At 31.0% G+C, this 13,793-nt stretch overlaps 3 protein-coding genes across 3 annotated transcripts; 2 read left to right on the top strand and 1 right to left on the bottom strand.

Annotated features, from left to right (window-relative positions):
- The first annotated feature begins 2,762 nt into the window (after positions 1-2,762).
- Positions 2,763-7,063, top strand: Tsp_07085 (hypothetical protein). Its single transcript, XM_003381347.1, has 18 exons — positions 2,763-2,816; positions 3,505-3,560; positions 3,986-4,068; positions 4,195-4,284; positions 4,337-4,400; positions 4,493-4,598; positions 4,646-4,712; positions 4,785-4,912; positions 4,979-5,107; positions 5,162-5,248; positions 5,365-5,498; positions 5,725-5,808; positions 6,011-6,058; positions 6,125-6,228; positions 6,293-6,378; positions 6,441-6,576; positions 6,649-6,803; positions 6,878-7,063. Exons 1-18 carry the CDS (start codon positions 2,763-2,765, stop codon positions 7,061-7,063), a joined length of 1,797 nt encoding a protein of 598 aa, XP_003381395.1.
- Positions 7,064-7,229: 166 nt separating this feature from the next.
- On the bottom strand, positions 7,230-8,814 carry Tsp_07086 (putative RNA recognition motif protein). Its single transcript, XM_003381346.1, has 6 exons — positions 8,747-8,814; positions 8,351-8,583; positions 7,865-8,084; positions 7,643-7,791; positions 7,453-7,586; positions 7,230-7,247 (listed from the first exon to the last, which is right to left on the bottom strand). Exons 1-6 carry the CDS (start codon positions 8,812-8,814, stop codon positions 7,230-7,232), a joined length of 822 nt encoding a protein of 273 aa, XP_003381394.1.
- Positions 8,815-10,681: 1,867 nt separating this feature from the next.
- Positions 10,682-11,234, top strand: Tsp_07087 (conserved hypothetical protein). The gene is made up of 2 exons (XM_003381345.1): positions 10,682-10,692; positions 11,069-11,234. The coding sequence occupies exons 1-2, from the start codon at positions 10,682-10,684 to the stop codon at positions 11,232-11,234; spliced, it is 177 nt and encodes a 58-aa protein (XP_003381393.1).
- Positions 11,235-13,793: the final 2,559 nt, after the last annotated feature.

Here is a 13,793-nt window from a genome sequence, read left to right as displayed (position 1 = left end):
AAGATGCTGGATTAGGATGAAAAGCTTGCTCAACTTGCTGCTTTGCATTCTCAATGGCAAACGACGAATTTGTAGTAATATCCGTCACATGGAAACTATTTTGCCATGTTGAAAATTTCACACCATAAGCAATACCGTTTACCAAAATTTGCCTTTTCAAACGTTGTTTTTTCTCTGAAATTACTATTATATTTTATTATCCATATCTATATATATGGTCATAATAAAATATTTTTCTATGAAGAAATTGTTCCTTACTGCTTCCAAGTATTTTAGCATCACTACTTTAGAAATTATTTGGTAAGAAATGTAGAAAAAGAATCAAACTGGGAGGTTTTATTTTCTATTTGCATTAAATGATTAAACTCTAATAATAATCACTGGTTATTTTTTCTCACAAAAACATTTATGAACAAGAAAATAAAAGAAAAAAAATTATTGAGTCTAAAGTACATCTGAACAGTCTAAAGAAAGAAATGGCTTATGAAGTCTTTTTTCAGTTCTTTTAAACAATTTTAAACAAGCTGTTTCTGCATGCTGTGAAATTTTTAATTTTCTCAACTGCTCAAGTAAGTTATACATATATTTACCAGCAAATAAGTCGAAATTGGAATTCTTCTGAATGATCTTTACTTTAATATTAATACAGCAGCACAAAAATACATATACAATGCTCAATACAGAAAGTGATGAAATAGAAAACCCCATTTCAAGAAATTTGCATAGAAGTTGCGTAAACGCGCGGTTTAGATTGCTCGAAGCTTTATACCCTTGCTCTGAGCAAATTTAATGCCGCTTTCCAAGTATTACTTTTGTATTATATTTTATTGATTCCTTTCTTTCTTTTTTCTTTTTTTCTACTTTGTTAATATTACCCATTTATTCATTTATTCCAGTTATTTCTGTTTATTATTGTTGTTACTGTCTGTTAATTGCTGTTTTTCATTAATGTCGTTAGTGGTTGTTCTTCACTGTTGTTATTGATGTTAAATTATGAAAAATAAATCACTGTTTAATGTGTATTTGCTGGTTTTGTTGATTTATTACTATCTTATTTTAAAAAATTTCATTGTTGTATGTTAACAAAATATAGAATAATAAAAAATAATTGGTATTAAGAATACTGATCACTTTGACGTGTGAAATGTGAAATAAATACTTTGAAATTATGTATTATATATTGTCATATAAATGATGAAACTTCATGAATATGGATAAAATCAAATTTATGAACTGTTTCAATATGATAAAGTTTCGCCACTTGTAGTGAAATTGCGCACTTATAAATGCTCGATTAGTCGAAAAGCTTGCTCAGTCCGCTGCTTTCCACTCTCAATGGCAAACGACAAATTTGTAGTAATATCCGTCACATGGAAACTATTTTGCCATGTTGAAAATTTCACGCCACAAGCAATACTGTTCACAAAAATTTGCCTTTTCAAATGTTGTTTTTTCTCTAAAATTACTGTTATATTTCATTATCATTATCTATATGTATGGTCATAATAAAATATTTTTCTATGAAGAAATTGTTCTTAAGTGCTTCCAAGCATTTTAGCATCAATAATTTGGAAATTATTTGGCAAGAAATGTAAAAAAGGAATCACACTAAAAGGTTTGATCTCAAAATGCAGTGTAGAAGTTCTATTTCTTGTCACTCGTGCGTTAAATTATTAAAAACAGTTACCACGCTTGTGAAGGCACACGTGCATATATTTTAACAAAAGAAATTAGCATAATCTTGAGGAAACTTGGCATCTTTTTCATTGAAGTTAGTGTTTTATTTGATCTGCTCTGTTATCAGACAACACATGTGGCGGGTGTCAGTACCTTCTTGAGAGCCTTGGCTCAACATCTGCTTTAGCTGCTCTGCACGGGCGCCTTCTTTGCTAGAACAAAACATTTCCTATCATGCATAAAGACTTACTGACGTTAGATGTAAACGCAAGCAAATCTACTATTTTCTTTTTAAACAATTCTAGCAAATCACACTCACGTTTATATATTGTCTAGGCCAGTGGTTCTCAAACTTTACTGGGTTGCCACCCACTTTTGAAAACGGTAATTTTTCGCGACCCACCTGCTTGCAATGCATATTTTAAAAGATAAGAGGGGTTAAATAAAAAATATTTGTTTAATACTTTAAATTTTTTAATGAACAAGCCTAATTAAAACGTATAAGTTTATTTGTCAAATACATAATGAGTGCATGCGAACAGTGGGCTTGTTTTCTATTCTAACTTATGACTTCTTCGACGTCCACACTAACACGTGTTAGTTTTATTCGCAAGATGTTGGATAATTGTAACTTATTTCTAAATTTGCCTTTAATTCCATTTATTGCTGAAAATCCAATTTCGCACAAGTAGGAAGTAGTAAAAGGAAGCAGCACTTTTAATGCGGCGGTGGAAAAAGTTGGATAATAGTCAAAACTGTATTACGTTTTACAATCAAAACTGACTTTAAACGAAGAATCTTCAGACAAATAAATTAATTCTCAATCTTCTTTTGTTGATATGCCGGTACGGACAACATCTGCGTGCTGTGAGAAGCTGGACAGAAATAGTGATTCTCAAGTCATCAGTAACTGAATCACAGCTTACTTGTTCACCCAATAATTTTCAATGAGTGAAACTCTCCTAACAAAAATAAAGACTACTCCCGTAGATTAAAATTTTACGCGACCCACCCAATAACTGCTCACTACCCACACTTTGAGAACCACTGGTCTAGGCATTCATGACGGCGCTAAAGACAGCAAAATGCACGTCGTGCCCCTTTTCGACTTTTGTGATGCAGGTTGCTCAAAACTACTAGTATGTTAATGAAGTCTATTCTACATATGTGGTAATTATGAAATCCGGCATTCAGTGTGATACCCCGCATTCTGCGGATGTATTCAGCCCTTACTGTAAGCGCAAAAGTAACTTCCACAAACTTCTCAAAAGCACTGCTAGCTGAAGCTGCTCTAAATTTTCTGAAAATAATTTTCAGAAACATTTCTTTGTAGATGTTTAAGTTTATTTTGGGGAGATGTATATTCGAATTTAACAGGAAATAGTGATATCATCAACGCAATTCTAAAGTTGTATTTTTGTTTTTTGTACAAAATTAAACACAACAGTTAAAAATTGAGTGGGTTTTATAGTAATGTTTACTTTTTTTGCTGGTATATCGACTTGAAGCAGATATTTTATCGCTGAATTGGCGCTTGCAACAAAAGATGCTGAGTGGCTCAAAACGTTAGAAAAGAATATTATCATGCATGCTGAAATTAATATTAAAAATTAAACTATTACAGCTATGAAAATTGTGATCAGAACATTCTAACCAATAAAGTGCCAAATATTTCAATTATTCACAATTGACAGTTATTAGCTGATGAAATTAATTGCAGCAGCTGTAAGTATGATATAAACCGCGAGAATTTAAATTGTTCTAAGCTGTGTTACCGCAAAATAAAATAAAAATAATAATTATTATTTTATTTATATTTTATATTAGGGTAGTAAGAGTTTTTTAACTTCAGGACGAAAAGATATTGAATTACAGATAGCCATGTTATTACTTGAAAATCATTATTTTTAATGATAGTATTCAGTGTTCTGAACATTTCTTATTGTAATATTTCATTTATTTTAGCATTATAATGATATTGAAAATAAACAATTGTACTTTAATTAGTTAAGTTTTCTTTTCATTTGTTAATTACTGCATATATAAAAAGTTTTACAAAATGATATATATCGTTATTAGTATGGTTTCGGAAATTAATTGTTATCTTTGCTGATTAAAATGGTGATGTGCCGATTTTGAAATACTAAAACTGTGCGAATAAGATTAATTAAAATATTTATAATGCTGCCAAGAAATGCAACTATTTTTTAACGTTTGGTCCATTTTATGCTTTGATTTGTAGCAATTACTATAAATACTCTGATACTTAATTGAATAGCATCTTTTATGAATTGTAATACTCTTACAGTTTGCTTGCACTTCTGTTGTTGTTCAAATCACATTATGAAGGCGAAAAGAGAAATCGACTTTGCTTTGGACAGTTTGGACAACGTTTATGCTGTTAAAATGAATTATAAAAGTGAGTTGTTGTGTGCGTTGGATTGGAAATTGTATTTGTCGATTTTTGAAATGTAGTTTATTTTTTATTTGTTGTTTATATGTTGTGATATTTTTGAGGGCTTACAAGATTGTGTAGACAGAAATGCTTTGATGACAAAGAACTCAAGAAAATTCAAATGTTGGAGAGATTATCTTTTCACACTCAACGTATGAATTGTATTGTTAGACGTTTGCTTGAAATGTATTGAAATGTTTTTAGCAATGATCAAAGATCTATCCAATGCGGCTCGTCATGCTCAAAGTGATCCTGTAACTTTGCAAAAGTGATTTTGAAGTGTTTTTCATTGTTTCATAAATTATTTAAAAAACGTTTTTTTCACATCTTCTCGTGTTAATATTTAATGTTCAAATTTAGACTGCGAGATCTCTGTGATGGCTATATATTTACACTGCAAGGATGTTGTAGGCAAATGCAGAGAGTTAAAGATTCACATGTTTATAGTGTTGTACGTCGTGTTGTTGTTTTTTAAATATATTTTGAAGTAAAATTAAAATGATTTTGATACAGGTGGAAACTTACAAGCGATATCAGTCGGTTTTATGTTTATTTTCAATAATATACATGAGCGATTCAGGTGAGTTGTTTTTTGTTGGACAGATTTAAAGTTTAAAATTTGTCAAATTTCTTTTTCTTTTCTTTGTTGTAGAATTTGTTTCATTGAGCGAAATTTCAAATTGGGCCAAATTGGCCATATTGGCAGAAAGAAAACTTTTGCAAGAAATCAGTATTAAAGATTTCCTTGATTCTGAATTTTCTGCAGATCACTGGAATTGCGTATGAAATAATAGATAATTTTATTTTATCATCAGTAAAAAATAAAACGGTTTTATTTTTTTATAGATTTACCTTAATCTGCTTCTTGGGAATATTGAGTCGGCGTTGAAATTGCTGCGAAAGCATCCTTCAGTTCAAGAAGAATGTTTTCAAGTTGTCATACAACTACTGCAAGTGCAGAAGAGTCGATTAAATGTGAGAATAGAAATTTTTTTTTAAATTATTTTTATATTTTCAAATTTTAATTAGTGCACCAATTTACCGGACGAAATGATCATCGCCACAGAATACGGTATGGCGAATAGGATCGACTGGTGGCCAGCTTTGGTCACTCAGGTTTTTCGAAAATGGAATTTGAGCATTTATCCTGAATTGAAGACAACTTGTTTTGTAATTTTCATTAATCCGGTGATCGTGTTTTATTCAGTGTTTGATTTGAAATTCAATTGCAGATTCTTTTGGGAAGAGACGAATCACTGAATCATGTTACATCGTCCAACCCTTGGCTTGTTCGATTTTTTGGTAAAGTTTTCTCTCATTCTTCAGCGTTGTCCAAAACCGAGCTCAGTGTTATTAACGAAGTAAAGTCTTTTGTTCTAAAATTTATTTAATACGTAAAACATATATATATGCATATGCATAATTTTATTTCAAGGACTGCTTGTTGTATTTTTCTGCACTGTCTTTTCCCAATGATGTTTATGCCCAAATTTTAAGCTGTGACTCTGTAAATTTATTGATTTACGTTGGGTGAGTAAGCGCAGTATATTAGATTTACAAATTTATTGAAATTGAATTTTCTCTTGCTTCAGTTTGACATTGAATGACTTATGGCTGGCAATTACTTTTTCAACTTTTCTATACTGCATTGAAGCTCGTGTGAAAACTTGCAAGGAGTATGTAAATACAATTGCAGTTGATTAATATTCTTGTTGAAGCATGATCATGTTTCGATTTTCAGTGTTCATTTAAACAGTATACACGAACTTCGTGGATATTTTCTACGCTCAGCCGGAGTTTGCTTGATCAATTCCTCTCAGTTTGTTTCTTTCTTGTTATGTTCTGTGAAACTGAATTATTGATGTATTTAAATTTTAGACTTTGGAAACTTGGTGTGGAATATCTGTTGAAGCATGCCAGTGGCAGGTAGGCGATTTTGGAACATCAAAGGCATTATTAGCATCTTATTGAGATTTTTCTTTTCAATTTCAGTTCAGTGTTGTCACCATGTTTGGAATCGTTGGCATTTAGAGAAAATGAAAACAATATAACCGAAGTATTGGAAATTTGTAATTCCAATGGATTGCACGAAATTGGTGTGGAAATTTAACAAGAAAAAAAAACACAAAAATTTATCCTCATGCAATGTGTAATTTTTAGCTTTGAATATTTACAAGCAAGCTGCTTTGAAAATGGCAGCAGAAGGTGACTACATCTCTGCCTTGCGATATTCTGTCGAAACGAAAGTAAGCAAGCACCATTTACGTTTTTTTTTCTTTTTCTCAACAATACTTTAAACAACATTCAGAATGAAGAACTGGTCAAGTCGGTGACCATGCGAATTTTGAAAAATGTCAACTTTGCAGAATTGATGAAGAACAAAGATTTATTACAAGAAATACCGATTGCAGATTTTGCAGAAGATCACATCCTTGTTGTGCTCGGTGAAGTCTCATTTAAAAAAAATATTTTTTCCCCTTTCATAATTATAAATTTCCCCCTTACTTCTTGTTCAGTAAAATACCAACGACTGTGTCACATGGCTCAGGATGGTCACGTCGACGACGCTATAAAATATTTGACCAATTTGACAACCGTTGGTTCAATGCCCATATACATTCTCTTCGACATGTTTCGCAGCATCCGTCTGTGGTTCAGCTGGACGAAAAATGTAAAAGACTTTTTTTAAATGCAGTCTAATATTTGACCGTTGAAAATATGTAATTCTTTTCTTTCTTGTTACAGAAGAGTGTGCTGAGAAGAAGTGAACTACTTGGTCTTTTGAAAACGTTTGAAAATTTACTAATTGGTTTGGAATTGGGCTGTTTGAACAAGCAAGATCTGGGCGACGTCAGTGAAGATGAAATTCGAGAAACACAACTCTGTCTGATGAACGCTCTCAGCTTTTCACAAGATCTGCTTAAATTGTGACCATTAAACAACAACAATGGATAATGTTGAGAGAATAAATGCAAATTAAACTGAAAAAAACGAATAATAACACACATTTCTTATTTATTACTTCTTCTGTTTACTGTTCAACTTTCTCTCTACTAGTAGTAGTACTGGGGATTATTTTTCTTTTTCACATGAATTATTATTTAAAAAAAGAAAACTGAAATATAATGATGATTTTCTAAATAGTTTAGCTTTTTGTTTAAATGATTTTCAATTTGTTCAAGAACGACGGTAACGACGTGGGCTTCTACGACCGACGGAACGTGATCTGGAACTGAAATTCAAACCGAGTTGAAGAAATATTCATTTTTTTTTAAAAAATGACAAACAATGCTTTACCGACGCATGCCGCCGTATCGTACAGGAGAACGTCTCCAATTGCCACTCCCGCGAAGTCGTCCAGTGGCTCTGCTACCGCCGTAACGTGGAGGCGATGGACGAATCACGGGCTTTGCAACGGCAGGTACAACCGATACGTCGTTTCCATCAATCTGACCTGAATCCAAGCATATCAATCAACATGAAGCAAATTCAAACCAACTTCCACCCTACCTCCATCCATATGCTTCTGAGCTTTTTCCGCATCTTCTCCTGATTCATATTGCACAAAAGCGAAACCGCGGTTGATGTTGAACTTTCCCAGCGGCATATCGACACTTTTCAATGGTCCATAGACGGAAAATATTTCAAAAACGTGATCTCTGCGAATCGAATGTGCAGATTGAAAAAAAATTATATTTCGAAACATATGAATTTGCATTCTTCCAAACGCACTTGGTCACATTTTTTGTCAAATTTCCCACTCGCAGGTTGGTCGGTTTCGGCGATTCTTGCTTTTTCGGATGTTCCTTTTCCACCACATCTTTCTTCCTGTCATCTCTTCTTGTTGTTCTGTCTGCATCTCGTCCAGAATCGCGACGTCTCCGGCGCCGTACATCGCCATTCTGGCCAGAACTACCACTACTACTGCGTCTGCGTCGATTTACACTGCGATCTGTTCAACAAGTTTTATTTTCGTTCAGAAAAGGAAAAATAATTTTTTTATTATGTTTATTACTTTTCAAAAAAATATCAATTAGCATATTGGTTTCAGTCATTCTGCAGTTTGTACAAAAACAACTTAAAAGAAATTATTCTGACCTACGATTCATGCTTATGATCACAACACTTAAGTATATTAGGCAAACATAAATGATATTTTTCAATCAATCATTATTCGTTGCATATTTTACGAAATTAAAATTAAAAAATGTGACTCACCACGAGAACGTCGTCGTGCATCATGCCGACCTCTAGATCGAATTGGTGAATGCGCCTGTCTTCTGGATTCTTTTCTTTTGGGAGTAATGCTGCGCCGCTTGTTTCTGCTTCTAGAACGACTGGACGTTGAAGAGCCAGATGATCCGCTAGAAGAACGACTGCTATCCGAACTTCTGCTGCTTGATTCAGTAGAACTTTTTGAAGTAGAGTCCGACCCAGTCTCTGATCCCGAACTGAAACAAATGCACGCAAATATATAAAAAACAAATAAAAACAACCAAATAAAATGCAAATAAATCAGTGCCAATTAAAATTTCATTTCAAACCAAGCGATAAAAATATTTTTCAAAATAATATCGACCTTACAATTGGGACAGAGAAAAATAACTGTATTACCTTTCGCTGGTCTTACTGCTGCTAGAACGACTTCGCCGTCGCCTGCTTTTCAAATTATGCTCTGTCATGTTCTTATCTGAAAATTAATCGTTAGAATGATAAAACAACAAAAACTGTGCAACAATATGTTCGTTATTCAGAAAATACAATGCACTTTTATAATACTAGAGCATTGATTGCAGAAAACAGTTTCAACATTATAACTTGGAATAATACTATCATGTTATATGCATTTTTTGTAAAGATAAAAAAAATACTTTTCAAAATTAAGTAACATCAAGAAAAAAAGTTCTCAAAACTGAAAAATACTACTTAGAGAATAGTGGAACAAAACAATGCTTTGCGAAGAAAATATTTCTTTATTTACTAAATATGCATGTTGAAATGGCACAGTTAAATTAATAACAGTATAAAACATAAAAATAAATAATAGAAATAAAAGTATACAGTGCATTTAAAATACAAAATAATTATGTCAAAGCAACTAAAATCTGCAACAGTATTAAAGAAAATCAAGTAACAAAAGTATGCAGGTCATATTTTTACTTTATGAATTGTTATTTTGGAAATAGCACTGCATTTTCAGATTCTGAACATTGAAATATATTCTTAATCTTTAATGTTTAATTAAATTTTTGCTTCATTGCATCACTCAATTTATACAATTTTGTAAATCGTTGAAGAGTCCATTTAAAATGAAATTTAAAAAAATAGAATGAAATCAACTTGATGAAATGGTTACATGGTCTGCGTAATTTAGTAAAATAATCAAGCAAATTTTATTTTTATCAAATATATGTCTTATATAACTTGAATGCTATTAATCAGTTTTCTGTATTAGTAGCAGTTCCAATTGATCATTCTTGCTGCTATATTTTATCGGGCGTTGCGATTATCTATAGCGTTTCAATTTGCAGTAAGAATTGAATTTATAACTGCTATATGCATTTCTAAGCGTTTTTTTGTCAATTTCTGATTTATCATTACTTTTATTTTTCATGTTATATACGTGTTATGCAATTATTGTGATAACTGGTTGCATATAATTCTTCATTAGAATATGTTTGTGCTATTTGTATGAAAAATTTAAAATTATATTTAATTAAGAAAAATATTCATTATAAATATATTATTTATATTTTTTGATTTTTGGATAATATGCAGCTTTTATTAATACGGGCATGTTGCTTTTATCTATTATTTATACCCATAAGTGTGATAAAGTACAAAATAAAATAAACAAGAATTATTATTCATTTTTAATTCATAATTCACATTCTTATCATAAATTGAGGAAGTGGCTGTAATGAGATGGTGTATAAAATATTGAATATTTGTTTTTAGCTATTTTGCAAATTAATTTGACGTCTTTGATGTCTCATTGGTGAAAATTATTTTGGTATTGGGCTGTTTTTGCAGTTTCTCAATGATGAGCTTTGTCAAATAGTATTAAATTGATTGGTCACAGCAGTATTATTTTGTCTAATTTATTTTTGTCATTGCTTTTTTGAAAATTTATGTGAAAGTTTGATTTTGATAGATTTTCAGTTCAAGTGTTTTCAGGGTCTCTTTTAAAATCGGTGATTGGAACGTTTCCTTGTGTATAACAAATAGATTAGTTTAAATTTAGTTATTTTTTATCTTTTAAATGGAATTTTAATCAAATAAATTTAATTGAAAAGTTGTGTTTTAGTGTAATAAAAGCTGTTCGATTAAGGATGCAATTGATGGAAAAACAGATAAAGCATGCTAGTTTTGTTTTTCAGTGGCATTTAAAATTATTGAGCACATTTTTAGAATAATATTTTTAATATATTTAGCACGTTGTTTACAAATTCGAATTTACTACAATACCATTATGTAACAGTTTCTTTTGCCAAGGAAATTAGGATTATCTAATAAAAGTAACCTATTTTCAGTATTGTAATAAGAAATATGGCAGTACAGTAAGATTTTAAATAACTTCTAACGCTACATTAGGTGAAGCTTTGAAATTTTATTTTGCATAAAAATAATTATTTCAATTTCCTTACTGACAGTATCGAGCGTTATGCATTATTTTGACTTGTTTTCTTTTCAAAAGATTTCACTTTTTTATTGATTGATTTTATTGATTTTTATCTTGAACAACGTGGCCGTTATTTGCTTATAGAATACTGATTATGCACCGATTTATAAAGGTGCTTGTGCTATCGCTATTTTGAATACGTTTTAAAAATTACGACCGCTCAAGTTTTAATGATTTTCTCCGCTTCTTTAATTCGTATTTTCAAATTTTTGCTAAAATCGCTTACAGTTAGTTAATTGGATAAAAATTTATAGCTGTTCTAAGATTAATTGTTTTGTTCGAGTTACAGCTTTTGTTAAGAATTGCATATTTGAGAAGTCTCTGATCAAATCTTCTTTTATCACTGCTTTCATTGCTGAAATAACGAGACATATCAAAATTAGTTGTCTTGGAACTTATGTAGAAATTGGAATTTTATAATCAATTTTAAAATTTCAGTTATATTGTGACATTATTGTATTGCGATAAATTAGTAGTATTGATGAAATTGCTTATTTGCTGTTTATTTAAGTTAAATTGACAAATTTATGGACGATTTATTGGAAAAATGAAGTAAGTTAGCGGCATGTGAATTTATATGAGAAACAATGAATGCAGAAGAATTTGATTTTTTTCATTTCTTTCAATGAATGTTTTATGTTGTATTATAAAGGTAAAGCAGAAAAAAATTTCAGAATAAAAAAAGCAGAAACAGATTTTGATTCTGTTCTCTTGATTTTGATGGTGTATTGTTATTATTCTGTTTGATGTATTTGTCGTTGTTGGCTGTTTTTTTTGTTTTATTTATTTTGAATGTTGTTTTGTGCTGTAAAATAAAATTTCACTGATATTTGTTTGTTCGTTGTTGTGCTTATCATTTTTATTTTAAATTTCAATGTGGACAGTTTGAGAAAAAAAGAAGTTTAATGATTAAAAAAAGTTAATATATTTATGAACAAAAATTGTTTAATCCGCTTAACTTCCATGGAAGTCGGTTGGTAGAGATTTAATTTTGCAGAAAAATGTATCTATTTATTTTGAAAAGTCATTTGCGAAGACAACTCAATTTGCATTTTTAATACTTGCAGTCTGAAATTTTTTGAAAGAAAAATTTGAAAGCAATTTCACGTTTGAATTGTTATTCATTTCCTGCTTCTGCTAGAGAATAGTTTTTTTTTTAATTATAAATTTCAAGTACTTGAGCATTGTTAATTTAACAAATTGCATTTTGTCTCCGTAAAGTAGTTTACTGTACGCAGAATAGGATTAATGTATTCTTTAGATTAAAAAGAAATAAATAACTTAAAGCTTGGTTATTTTTAAATTTTAATCTCTACTGTTTTTTCATATGTTTTTTAATTAAAAAGAAAGCAATTTCGAAGAAATCTAATGATACAATTTTAGAATAAAAAAAAAGAAATAATTAACTCTGCAAGAATTCATTTACAGTATCAATTTGCAGAATGATAGAAAGCAATTTTGTCAATTTTTAGTGAATAAAAAATGAATTTGTTCGACTTGGAAAATGATAAATAAAAATGATCTGTTGAGAAATTTCATTTCCGTTCACCACTTCTCCACTCTACCCACGTGTTGTCAGAGTAGGATTTTCTTTTTGTAAATAAACGATGCTATTACATATTGGATATTGTTTTTTAATTATGAAAAATTTATTTTTTTTCTTTTTCATCATTTGATCAGCTTGTGATTTGAATGAGCATTTCGTGTGCTTTGCCGGGCATATTTCCCATTGTGACCGTGTTGTTGTTCTTCATCTTCGTCATTGAATGCTAATTCGATCAAATGATTTCAACTGAACAGCTTCTCCAACAGTGGGAAATTGATTTTTAAATTGATTTTCTGACAATTTTGATTTAGCCAGCTTTCAATATGGCATCATTTTGTCTTCAACGCACACTTTCACTCTCCGAACTTTTGTTATTTGCACCTTTTTTTTGGTATCCTTTGTATTTTTTCCTGGTGATTCCGTTGTAATTTATTCCATTGCATAAGCAAATGTTGAATTGTTGAAAATTTTCTTCTTTTCAAACGTTGAATATGACTAATTTGAACAATTTTCCCACCAACTGATTGCGCAAAGTTGTAAACTTTAAATTTTAATATTTTTTATGAACAACAACATCTGATTCGCAATTCACATGGCGGAAATTCAGTAAGCCAACCAGTAAGTACACTACAAAGCGGTGTTTGTTCAATCGCGTACAATTAATTCAATAGCTCAGTTTTGGCACTGTTTGTTCAGAGCTTTGAGAATAAGCATACACGATAGGACAGTTTGTCATTTGCAGATTTGCTGTCGAACTGACAATATACAAAGCCGCTTCTTCTGAGATATTTCATCAGTTCTTATTTTTTTTCGCAAAATCAAAGCTATCGCGATTTATCGGTATGTAGTTTTCGATTATAATTGTAGCAAATTTTAGCTACACTTTGTATAACTAACAATCAGGTTCCAATACTGACTGTAGTTATTCGCGGCTTATTCGTCCTCGTGATGAATAAGCTTTCTCTGGTTCTTTGTTGATGGTGATAACTACTGCGTCCAAGCTAATATCGTTCCACACAAATTTATTGCTTTCAGCAATAAACCAAAATCAGATAGAAACAGTTTTATTCAACGATCTCAAACAATACTACTCAAGCACATAGTTATCTTCACAGTGTATACGACTAACACTGCTACTATCACAAGTACTAAACGTACTCTCAACACGTGTACTGCTCGTACTGATTCTCTGCTCTCGTTCTCTCGTATATATACGCACTTCTCTTGCGCGATGACGTATTCTCATTGATTTCTAAATATGACCCAATTCCAGGAATTGAGAGTTTCCAACACACGCTGACAATATCGATTGTCAATTCTTTTTAACAGAGAACAAATAGTTGGCCAACTGCCAAGTATTTTCAGTGTATGACGTCATGTTTGCCGAGAGTCAATTGCTACATATTCACGTAAACAGTTATTTATAGTATCTA

This window comes from Trichinella spiralis, assembly GCF_000181795.1.
Source record: "Trichinella spiralis strain ISS 195 chromosome Unknown Scfld1, whole genome shotgun sequence".
Lineage (NCBI taxonomy): Eukaryota > Metazoa > Nematoda > Enoplea > Trichinellida > Trichinellidae > Trichinella > Trichinella spiralis.
Note: the sequence above shows the minus strand (reverse complement) of the source record. Positions and strands in the feature narration are given on the sequence as shown.

What these genes read in the sequence shown, in the direction of transcription:
- Tsp_07085 (XM_003381347.1), top strand. Translation starts at nt 2,763, where the DNA reads ATGCACGTCGTGCCCCTTTTCGACTTTTGTGATGCAGGTTGCTCAAAA. An exon ending in GATCCTGTAACTTTGCAAAA is followed by an intron (nt 4,401 to 4,492) that starts GTGATTTTGAAG and finishes GTTCAAATTTAG; the next exon opens with ACTGCGAGATCTCTGTGATG. An exon ending in GGTTCAGCTGGACGAAAAAT is followed by an intron (nt 6,804 to 6,877) that starts GTAAAAGACTTT and finishes TTCTTGTTACAG; the next exon opens with AAGAGTGTGCTGAGAAGAAG.
- Tsp_07086 (XM_003381346.1), bottom strand. Translation starts at nt 8,814, where the DNA reads ATGACAGAGCATAATTTGAAAAGCAGGCGACGGCGAAGTCGTTCTAGC. An exon ending in AGCAGTAAGACCAGCGAAAG is followed by an intron (nt 8,584 to 8,746) that starts GTAATACAGTTA and finishes CATTTGTTTCAG; the next exon opens with TTCGGGATCAGAGACTGGGT. An exon ending in TCAGAAGCATATGGATGGAG is followed by an intron (nt 7,587 to 7,642) that starts GTAGGGTGGAAG and finishes GCTTGGATTCAG; the next exon opens with GTCAGATTGATGGAAACGAC.